We start from the raw sequence: 10,998 nt of genomic DNA on the forward strand, positions 1-10,998 counted from the left end.
ACAAGGGAAAGAAAAGGGGAAAACAAAATATGAAAGAAGTGACAAGAGAAACCCCTAGAAGGATTAGGAGGCAACCTAATATCCCTTCTCTAGAAAGAAAACCCATCACATACATCACCTCTCCATTAGTCGAAGGTCTTAGGAAATCCAAAGAGATCGAAAGAAGGGATTTGAGGAAAGCAACACAAAGGTCACGGGATGCAACCTCTTGTTCGAGAAGCGACATAACAGGGAAATAAGGCATAAAGAGGCTCCTCCCGACCCAAAGGCCCTTCCAAAAATAATCTTTCAAGCCTTCCCCAACAGAACAACTGAACAAATGATAAACTTAGAGAAAAGAAGGGGAGGGGAGAGATACGTATTTCTGGGAAGATCATTGGGTGGGGAAGAGACCTCTTTGTGGTTTGTTTCCTCGTTTGTATCACTTGTCTTTCCTAAAAAATCATTTCTCCTCTTTCTGATAAGGAGCGATAGATGTGGCCGCCCTTCTTTTTTTACTTAGGGGTCACTCTTTCAGAAGAGGGAGAAATAATGTCAAATTTTGGAGCCATAATCCTTTGGACGGGCGCTTGTGTAATTTCTTTCATTGCTTGGTTGATCCTTCTCCTATTGGTGTGTCGGTCTTCTCGATTATTTGGAGGATTAAGATTCCAAGGAAGGTAAGATTTGTTACTTGGCAGGTTCTTCATGGTCGTGCTAACACGTTGGATAGGCTTGTGAGGAAGATTCCTTTGCTGATTGGCCCTTTTTGTTGTATTTTGTGTTGGAAGGCAGAAAAAGTGGCACTGTGATTTTGTGAGTTGTGTTTGGGATTCTTTTTTCCAGACGTTTGGGATGATGTATGCTCGTCACAGAAATGTTAGTGATATGATCGAGGAGTTCCTCCTCAATCCGCCTTTTGGGAGAAAGGTCGTTTTTTATGGTGAGCGAGGGTGTGTGCCATTTTATGGGTTTTATGGGGTGAGCGAAAGAGTACGTGTTTAGGGGGGTGGATACAGACCCTTTGGATGTTTGGTTTTTTGCTCATTTTCACATTTCTTTGTGGGCTTTGATCTTGAAAATTTTTTATGATTATTCTATAGGCATAATTTCGCATAGTTGGGGTCCCTTTTTGTAAAGGGAGCTCCCCCTTTACTGTGAGATTGTTTTCTATATGCCCGTCTATTCTTTCATTTTTTTTCCTAAATGGAAGTTGTTCTTTTCATATTATATATATATAGCTTCCCGAGGCTTTTACAAGAACTTATCAACCTACCATCAACATCCCACTCTAAAGGATAATGGCCATACCTACTCACCATTCACTCCACACCACGTGTTGGGCTCCATGAAAACATACCACAACCATTTTACCAAGAATGCCTCATTATGTATTCTTAGACTCTTGGATGCCTACACCTCCAAATTCAACAAGCTCCAACACCAAACTCACTTAACCAAGTGGAACCCTTTCCCTTCATTCGTCCCTTCCCATGAGAAATTCCTCACCATACACTTAATTTTCTTGCACACTCCAACCAAACTTCTGAAGAGAGATATGAAGAAACTTGGAATCCCACTCAAGACTTGACTAAATAAGAGTAAGTCTCCCTTCTTTAGAGAAAAAGACTTTTTCTCAAAGAGTAGACAACTGTTTTTTAACCTTGTCCACCGTTGAATCCCATATGCCAAGCTCTTGGAATTACCACCCAAAGGTGGCCCAAGATAACAGGAAAGGAACTGCCACACCTCACAACCCACCATATAGGCCCACAAACTTAACTTAGCATGAACAATTTAAACCTATAAAAGAACTCTTACTCCTCTTAATCTTAGGCCTAAAAATTACTTTTAAAAAAATTGATTAAAGACTAAAGGACTTTTCTTGACCCGAACAAAAAAAGAATATCACCTGCAAACTGAAGAAGAAAAAGATAAATTAACTCTTTATCCACCTTAAAGCCCTTGATCTCCCCTTCCTCCACTCTGGTTAACTCTAACAACCACTAGAGAAAGAGAAAAGGGGATAAAGATCCCCTTGTCTAAGGCTCCTTGTAGAAGAGATCTTTACCTCTAGTCTTCTTGTTAACAAAAATGGAAATGTTAACAAATCTAATATAGTTCAACATCCAAGCTCGCCATTTGAATCCAAAACATTTCTTTGCAAAACTTTATCCTAAAGTTTCAATAAACATGGTCATAAGCTTTCTCAAAGTCAATCTTAAATACCATCCCCTCTTGTTTCCTCTCTTTGTAGTTCTCAATGGCTTCGCTTGCAATAATACTCTGTCTATAATTTGCCAGTTTTTAAGTCACTTATCAACAAATTCCTAGTATTAAATAATTGGGAAGAGGCTTTTGAGAATTCAAGAGTGGCTAGACAAGAGAGAACCATGTCTAATCACTTTCCCCTTTTGTTTGAAGCCGGAGCTTTTGAATGGGGCCAACTCCTTTTCGTTTTTGTAATAGTTGGTTGAATATCAAGGAATGTTGTAGACTGATTGAAAGATCCCTAGATATGGCTGAGCAGCTAGATTGGGTCCACTACTTAATTTCCTCAAAACTAAGAAGGATCAAAACAGCCTTAAAGAAAATGGCTAGCTGATTATGTGAAAAGTAGAGAAGAATTTCTATTAAAAGATATTGAAAAGAGAGACCAATTAGCCGATGATGAAGAAAATCCTTCTTGGGAAGAAGATATAAGGGTAGCATTGAAAGTAGAATTAGTGGCAATTTAGCAAATGGATGAAAGAAATCTTATTCAGAAAAGTAAACTAAATTGGCTAAAATTGGGCGATGAAAACACGGTTTTTTCCATCACTTCCTAGCTGCAAAAAAGAGGAAGAATTTGATAGCAGAACTGTCCAATGATCAAGGAATCCCAACTAGATCCTACCGTGAAATTGAAGAGCTCATATTGGGGTTTTATTCCTCTCTTTACTCCAAATGTGACGGGGTTAGATCAATTCCATGTAACCTTGAATGGGACAAGAAACCAGAACATTCAACTTGTGGCAAGATTCACCCAACAGAAATTAGAAGGGCAATTAAAGAGTTAGGAAAGAACAAGGCCCCCGGTCCGGATGGCTACACCCCCGAATTCACTCTCAAATTTTGGTACCAACTAAAGGATAATTTCTCAAAGTTTGATGAATTCTACAGTAATGGGAAGTTAAACTATTGCGTTAAAGAGAATTTCATATGCCTAAAAGAAGGAGGATTAGGATGCAGTGTTGGTAAAAGACTTTAGACCTATTAGCCTAACCACCCTTGTGTATAAAATTGTAGCAAAAGTGCTCGTCAAGACTCAAAGGTATCATGCGAAACATTATAGCCCCAACTCAAAGTGCATTCATTGAGGGAGACAAATCCTTGACCCCATCCTCATAGCCAATGAAGTCGTGGAAGACTATAGATCTAAGAAGAAAAAATGGTGGATCCTAAAGCTTGACTTAGAAAAGGCGTTTGATAGAGTGGATTGGGGAAATTTTTTTAACTTAAATGGATCTCTTGGATAATGGGATGCATCTCCAATCCAAAGTTCTCCATTTTCATCAATGGAAGACCAAGAGGAAGAATTTTAGCTACTAGAGGAATTAGGTAAGGGGATCCTCTTTCTCCTTTCTTATTCCTTTTGGTAAGTGAAGTGCTTGGTGCTTTAATTACGAGACTGCATGAAAAGAGGAGATACGAGGGCTTTATGGTTGGAAAAGAAAAAGTCCATGTCTCTATCCTACAATTTGTGGATGACACTTTAATTTTTTGCAAATATGATGATGAAATGTTAGATAATTTGCATAACACTCTTGAACTTTTTGAATGGTGCTCGGGACAGAAAATCAATTGGGGGGAATCTGCCCTTTGTGGCATTAATGTTGAAAATGACGAGCTGTTTTCAGTGGCGGCTAGATTAAACTGTAAAGTTGAACATCTCCCTATTATGTACCTTGGCCTACCCTTGGGAGGTTACCCAAAAAAATGAATTTTTGGCAGCCGCTTATTGATAAAATACAAGGCAAGCTGGACAAATGGAGAAGATACAACCTTTCTCATGGAGGAAGAGCAACCCTTTGTAAGTTAGTACTTTCAAATCTTCCTACTAACCATATGTCTTCCTTTTTTATGCCAAGAAAAGTGCCCTTAAAATTGGGGAAAATTATGAAGAACTTCTTTTGGGAAGGTCATAAAGGAGGGAAGATTAATCACTTAGCCAAATAGGAGTTGGTTTCTAAAGCCCAAGAGGATGGAAAGCTTGGTTTGGGAGGTTTAAAAGAAAGAAATTTGACTCTTCTAGCATGGGGCTGGCACTATATAAATGAGAATTCCTCTCTTTGAAGTAAAGTTGTCAAGAGCATGCACGGTCGAAGTATGTATAGTTGGCACACAGCCTTCGAGGCCCATGGATCAGCATCTCAAGGTCATGGCCGAAAGTGGAAGCTTTGGCAGTGTTCAAACTTGGTAATGGCAGCCGGATAGCTTTTTGGCTAGATTCTTGGGTAGACAACATCCCTCTAAAAACCAGATTCCCAAGCTTATTTCAAACAACACATAGCCCCAATGGTTCGGTCTTGGACCATTGGGATTGTGCAACCTCCTCTTGGTCCATCTCCTTTAGAATACTCTTAAAAGATGATGAGATTATAGAATTTCAAAGCTTGTTAAGCATCGTAGCCATGGAAAAAGTGAAGGATTTCAATGATAAACGTTCATGGTCCCTAGAAGCAAACGGCACCTTCACCATCAAATCACTAGTCACCTATCTTTCCACGGCTTCACCAATTGATCAACCTTTAAAGAAGGCATAATGGAAGTCCAAAAGCCCCCAGCGTATCAATATTGTCATATGGATAATGTTATTTGGAACCCTCAACAACTCCAATGTCTTGCAAAAGAAACTGCCCTCCCATTATTTATCTCCAACAGTTGTGCAATGTGTAAAGAATATTGGGAAGACCTTCAGCACCTTCTTTTTTACTGCTGCCATGGTCAAAATTGCTAGCATTCGCTATTCAAACTGTTCAATATCAGCTGGGTTTTTGGAGGAATATTCAAAGACAACGTTTTGCAGGTTTTGGTGGGACCAAAACTCAAGAAAAACCAGCAAATCCTGTTGAATAATGCAGTAAAGGCAGTGCTGGCAGATTTATGGTTTGAAAGAAACCAAAGAGCTTTCCATGACAAGGAAACTCCTTGGTTTTCCAGATTTGAGACAGCTCATTTGAATGCATCCATGTGGAACTCACTCTCCAAGGCTTTTACGGACTACTCCAGCCAAGATATTAGCTTGAATTGGCGCACTAATGTTGCTGCCTCAGATGGCTGTTTCTAGGAATCAGGGCTGGTTGCAATTTTCCTAGATGGCAGTAGCGTCTTCTTTTAGTATTTTATTTTGAAATACCTGTTTATTTGATTTAAAGTTATCTTAAGTCTTAAGTTTCTTGTATTTGTATTGCTTTATGATCATATACGTCTGGGCTGTATTGTATTGATTAAGTCCACAATTTTATCGATCTCCAAGGAGATGATGGTGGTGCTAAGGGGGTGTCAACCTAGTTGAGATACCCAGATGCACCTTCTGATCCTAAGTCTTTCGTTTTATCGTATCTCTTGTACATTGAGCATTTGTCTCATTTAATTATCTTAATGAATGAAGAGACTCGTTTCCTTTTCAAAAAAAAAAAAACAAAAAAATGCCTAACTACAGTAGAGGCTCCCTGGGCACGGGAAATAGTATTCAGAAGGAATCTTCTTAACCTGTTAGTTAATACCTTAGCAATAATCTTACATAAGCACGTGATTAGTTTAATGGGTCTAAAGTATTTTACCTTATTGAATTTCTCTTTCATAGGAATAAGACACACATAAGTTTCATTCATCTCTGCATCAATTATAACTCTTTCTTGAAACTCACACAACACCTTTCAAAGGACCTTTACACAATCCCATCTTCTTTTTTTTTTTGAAAAAAGTTATGGTGAAACCATCAGGCCAGGGGGACTTGCTCCTATCACACCCAAAAAACAACCTTTCCAACTTCCTAAAGAGTGAACCAGGCCTCCCGTTCATCTCTCCTTGGAATAGAAATCGATTTCGAATTTAAACCTCCACAAAAGGTTGAAGGAAAGGAGGAAAAGCATAAAGATTTTAAAGAAAGAAATAATTGCTTCCTTGATCTCTCTATCCATAATCACGTTACCATTGTCCTTTTCCAAGAATTCAATCATGCTCTTATTTATCCACCCATAACCCTATTGTGAAAGAAGAGTTATCATTAGCCCACTTGGTCTTAATTTTTTGCCTCAAGCTAGTGTCATCTCTCTGGACGAGGGGCTTCAAATTCCTACTTCAAAGGGACCCTCCCTCCGTCAAATCCCTAAAAGATTTCCTTCTACCTCCAAATCATCAAGAAGCCAAATTTGCTCCACAATTTCTGCTTTCCCCCTCTTTATACATCCAAAAAGTGAAAGATTCCACACTTCAAAACACCTTTCAAAGTCCTCAATTTCCTTAAAAAGCAAAAAATTTCCCATTTTCCAATAAACTTAGCACTCCATAACAACGGCAGAGAAGACTTCAAAGAAGGCTGACCCAACCACATATTCTCAAATCTAAACGAGTTTGGCCCCCATGAAATCATACTAGAGCTAAGACCAATTGGCTAGTGATTAGAAGTAAAACTATGCCCAATACCCTGTTTTCGGGTTGGTAAGACCTCAGACCAAACCTTAGAGAACAGGAATCTATCCAATTGAGTAAGCACTGCCCTTTCTCTATTGCTAGACCAAGTAAACTTACCATTCACCAAAGGGGAATATACAAGATCACAATCTTCTACAAATTCATCAAAGCTCCTCATCATTTGGGGTGACACTCCCTCCAACCGAAATCTAACCGCAATGAAGTCTCTAGCCAAATACCAAAGCCCCTCATAAAGGGCGAAAAGATCTCCCAAATCCTCTCAAAAAGCCTTTTTGGCACTCAACCATTTCAACCAAGTGGAACATAGAGTGCATAACCAACCTTAAACTAGCAGACCTAATGTGTCCAAAAGTACATATCCAACTTAGCTCTATTGATAGCAAAGACTGGTTTATCTTCATAGATATTTCTTTTTTTTTTTTATTGGAACAACTGCTTTCATTGAGAAAAAAATAAAAGAATACTGGGGCATACAAAAAAACAAGCCCACCAAAACACCCCATCTTCATAGGTATTTCTTGGATCAAAGTCTTTGCAATAACCAACCGTTAAGAAACAATTTACAACTAATCTATAGCTTTTGTACACAACAAGGCAATCAGAAGGCATTTATTAAAAAAACAAAAAACAAAAAACAAAAACAGAGGCTAGATAATATATCCGTTAAAATAAATGACTTAAAAGTGTAAGAATTAAACTTGCCTCTTTGGTTGTCAGTATGTTCGCACCCTTTATGTCCCGATGAATTACACCCTGCTCATGTAGATATACTAAGCCTTCCAAAACCTGTTTTATGACAGTATAATAATTATATAATTCATGCCCCTGAAATTGTAAGGGAAAAAAAAAGGGAACAGTGATGGGAAACTTCCAAACCTGAGAAATATAAACAGCAACCAACGATTCAGGAAAAGGACCAAATTTATTTGGCTTGATAATGTTGGCAAGTGATCCATTCTCCACATACCTGTAAAACCCCTCAAAAGAAAAAGAAAAAAAAAAGTGTGAAAATTGAAATACGCAATTGCCTTGACCTAGTTTATAAAAAAGAAAAATTCAAGTTTCACTCACTCAAGTATTATGTGAAGGTGAGTCTTTGTTTTTAGAGATCCAAGATACTTCACAATATTTTTGTGGTTCAAGTTCTACAAAAGTGAAACGGTTTCAGATAGAAAAGGACAGACGCCAAATGGAAATAATAACTTTGGTGCCATGAAATCAAGTAAATCCATGGAACAGTCCAACTTCAGCACAAATGCAAATTGCCTTAAAGCAATAAAAATACCAGGTGGAAAAGGAAAAAGATGAATGCAGAAAGAATTAATAAAAATAAACACAATAAATTTTAATTTAAGCAAAAGAAACACAATGTATTTTAATTTAAACAAAAGGAATGCAAGAAATGTAAATGGAAATCCGATGAAGAGGAGGATACCTTCAGTAAGTCAATCTCTTGCTGAAAATCATCATTACATCCCACCCACAATTGAATAGCAGAGAAGGAAAAAAAATCTCCAGTAAGAGCACTTGAATATGATCGGGGAAAATATCCAAACAATAAAATGAAGCCAAGTACCGAATTTACATAGAATTTCAACTGATATGATACTCGAGCTAAAAACTATGAAACAAATGAAATACTACAAAGTAAAGAGTTTCACAATAACTTCTAACAGGTCTAGACTTGACAGATTTGATTCGTCTGAGATGAAAAAAATATATATTTATTTATAGAATGTCCTGGTGCAGTGAATGTATGTAATATAAAAAATCATGAATCAAAGGATTCAACACCAATTATGTGAGGACAAAACTTTTTCAAAATGACAGAGAATATTAGTAAAAGGTAAAAAGCACTAAGATATAGGCAAAAGAAAGGAAAATATCATACTAAAAAATGGTATGAAGATAAGGCATCCCTGTCAAAAAGGGTAGTGAATATGTGGCCTTGTATCTCAGAGTCCTCCTTATACATAATGCACCAAATCTAATGAAAAATCGTTTCATGTGAAGCCTATTGGAGAGGAATTGAGCAATAATTATAGAACCAAAGGTATGATATAGTTGGGTCTATAGTCATGAAGCGATTTTCCATTAGATTTCTTGAAAATGAGGCATAATGTTTCATCAAGGCTAGCATTTTTATTATTATTATTATTTGAACGTGAAACGATCGTCAAGGTTAGCATTAATGACACCATTCATAAAGTTGTGGTATATTTCCATAATGTCTATCTCGATGGTATTCCTGACTTTTTCTTTTTCCTTTTATTTTTTTTTTTTTTTTAAGAATTTGTCCATAAAACCATCCAGTCTACAGGCTTCATTACTTCTCAGGGAATTAACAACCTCCAGAACTTCTGATTCTTTTATATATAGACATTATGAACTTAAAAGTACCTCACATAAAAGTCATCGGAATATATAAAAATTTACAAATGCACTAAAAAATATATATTTTAATGAATGTGTCACAGTCATATCCATATCCAAAGGTCTTTTTTTTAGTTAAAATGAATTTCAGAATAAATGAAAGAAAACATAAGGGGGAAACAAAAAAAGGTAAATCCCGGATGAAACGAGCAGATCCTAAGTTCTATGAAAAATGAAGTGTTTCTAAGTCCATTCGTGTATGTGCATCCACTGCTTCAAGTGGAAGTTTCAGAACCATTTATCTCATGAAGTAAAAGTTTACAAAGATAGTTTTCCAATTCGTTAATTCAAAAGAAAGAAGATATTTCAAAGTTAAAGAAAGTCTGAAACCAACTCAATGGCTCATTATCTTCAATGAAACAGATGAATCCTCATAGACATTGCTTAAGTTTCTACGTTTAGCAACAAAAGATTTTCTTATTCAGCCAGATAATAAGCCTTGATCAAAGAAACATGATCGAACCATGATAATGTTAAGGTCCTCTTGAGCAATATTCTCCAAGGAAACTTGTTTAATAGCAACGAAGTCTCCATTCTCCAAATCCAGACCCTTGTAGACTCGCCCATATGCTCCTTTTCCGATCTCATCTCCCAGCATCTGCACCAATAATTCATATTAACTTCTAACCACTGACGATGTAATGAATTTCAGATACTCTCCGCGTGAATAAAATAACTTCAACTCTTGATTATATATTCCGGTAAATAAAAGAAAAAAGAAAACCATGGTCGAATATTCTATTTGAATTAACGAAGCATGACTCTGCAAGGAGTTAAGACAAGAAATAAAGTGAACAAAGTGTATCATTAAAACATTCTCGCCGATTGAATCCTGAAACAGGTAATAAAATTCAGAATTTTTCTTGCTTCCAAGTGCTTCCTTTTCTTGATGATCTCCAGTAGCCACCAGACGGCAACATACACACAAAGATACCAACAAACAATTCAATTCTAAGCTATATGCCAACCAACAATACGAACTCTTCATCCATCCAACTTCAAGAAAACATTCCGCATACACACCAAACAAAATTCAAAATTGCACAAGAAAGAAGAACCCCATTGTAAGCAAAACCCCATCAATTCAGAAACCAGTCATCCACTGCCAACATACATATTTGTTATCAAGCGTCTTGGACTTGTGGAACGCAGTGGTTGGAACTTGGCGAGACATGGCTGCCGAATCGGCCTCAGCCGGAGAAGAAACAGGCTACAAATGGTCCATTGGGAGTAACTGGAGTTGAGAAATTCGACGGAGGAGGTGAAGGTAAAGATTTCCGATCGGAAAACGGTGGTTGCGCGGAGAAATGAAGAAAGAGAAAGGGGAAAAGGAGAGAGAAAGGAAGGAGAATTGGACGGGAAAAACTTTCCCCGACTGGCGGAAAAATCGCAACGAAGATGGTGAAGTGACAATATAAATAAATTATCTATAAAATATCAAGACTCTTTTCAAACATAACAAATGTGTTACATGATATGGTAAAATTTTAGGGGTGGAACGCTGAGATGGGGAGAATTTTCATGTCTAAGGAATTCTGATTATGTATGTTCAAATATTAAGATTATATACGATACATAAAAGAAAAATGATGATAAGATACAAGACATGTTATGAAAATGGATCCACAAACAATTAAAATCGATGAAATAGGATAATGGGCCTCCAAATACTAGGATGTGCGGATATATCATCTCATGTTAGGTCCTCAAACAGTCTCTTAGTGTTTATCTACTATAAATCACACTATACTATTATATATGTCTATATGTGATATGATATATACTAATAGTTGTTTATTGCAAAGATAGTGATATTTTGTCATATTTATAAATGTTTTCAATAGTTTTATCGTTTAAAATAATTTCTCAAATATCAATTTACATCTT

The 10,998-nt window shown here is 36.9% G+C and overlaps 1 protein-coding gene across 1 annotated transcript in view; it reads right to left on the minus strand.

The window, feature by feature from the left end:
- The window catches only part of LOC120090135 (MAP3K epsilon protein kinase 1-like), a 33,574-nt gene extending 22,926 nt beyond the window's left edge, over positions 1-10,648 (minus strand). Inside the window, exons 1-6 of the mRNA XM_039047654.2 lie at positions 10,226-10,648; positions 9,575-9,709; positions 8,114-8,134; positions 7,750-7,823; positions 7,555-7,645; positions 7,381-7,464 (exon numbers count right to left, since the gene is read on the minus strand). Coding sequence (XP_038903582.1) covers positions 7,381-7,464; positions 7,555-7,645; positions 7,750-7,823; positions 8,114-8,134; positions 9,575-9,709; positions 10,226-10,285 — 465 coding nt within the window. The 5' untranslated portion in view covers positions 10,286-10,648. The remainder of the gene's footprint in view (positions 1-7,380; positions 7,465-7,554; positions 7,646-7,749; positions 7,824-8,113; positions 8,135-9,574; positions 9,710-10,225) is intronic.
- Between the last annotated feature and the right edge of the window lie 350 nt (positions 10,649-10,998).

This window comes from Benincasa hispida, chromosome 11, assembly GCF_027475165.1.
Source record: "Benincasa hispida cultivar pf3 chromosome 11, pf3_genome.v1.1, whole genome shotgun sequence".
NCBI lineage: Eukaryota > Viridiplantae > Streptophyta > Magnoliopsida > Cucurbitales > Cucurbitaceae > Benincasa > Benincasa hispida.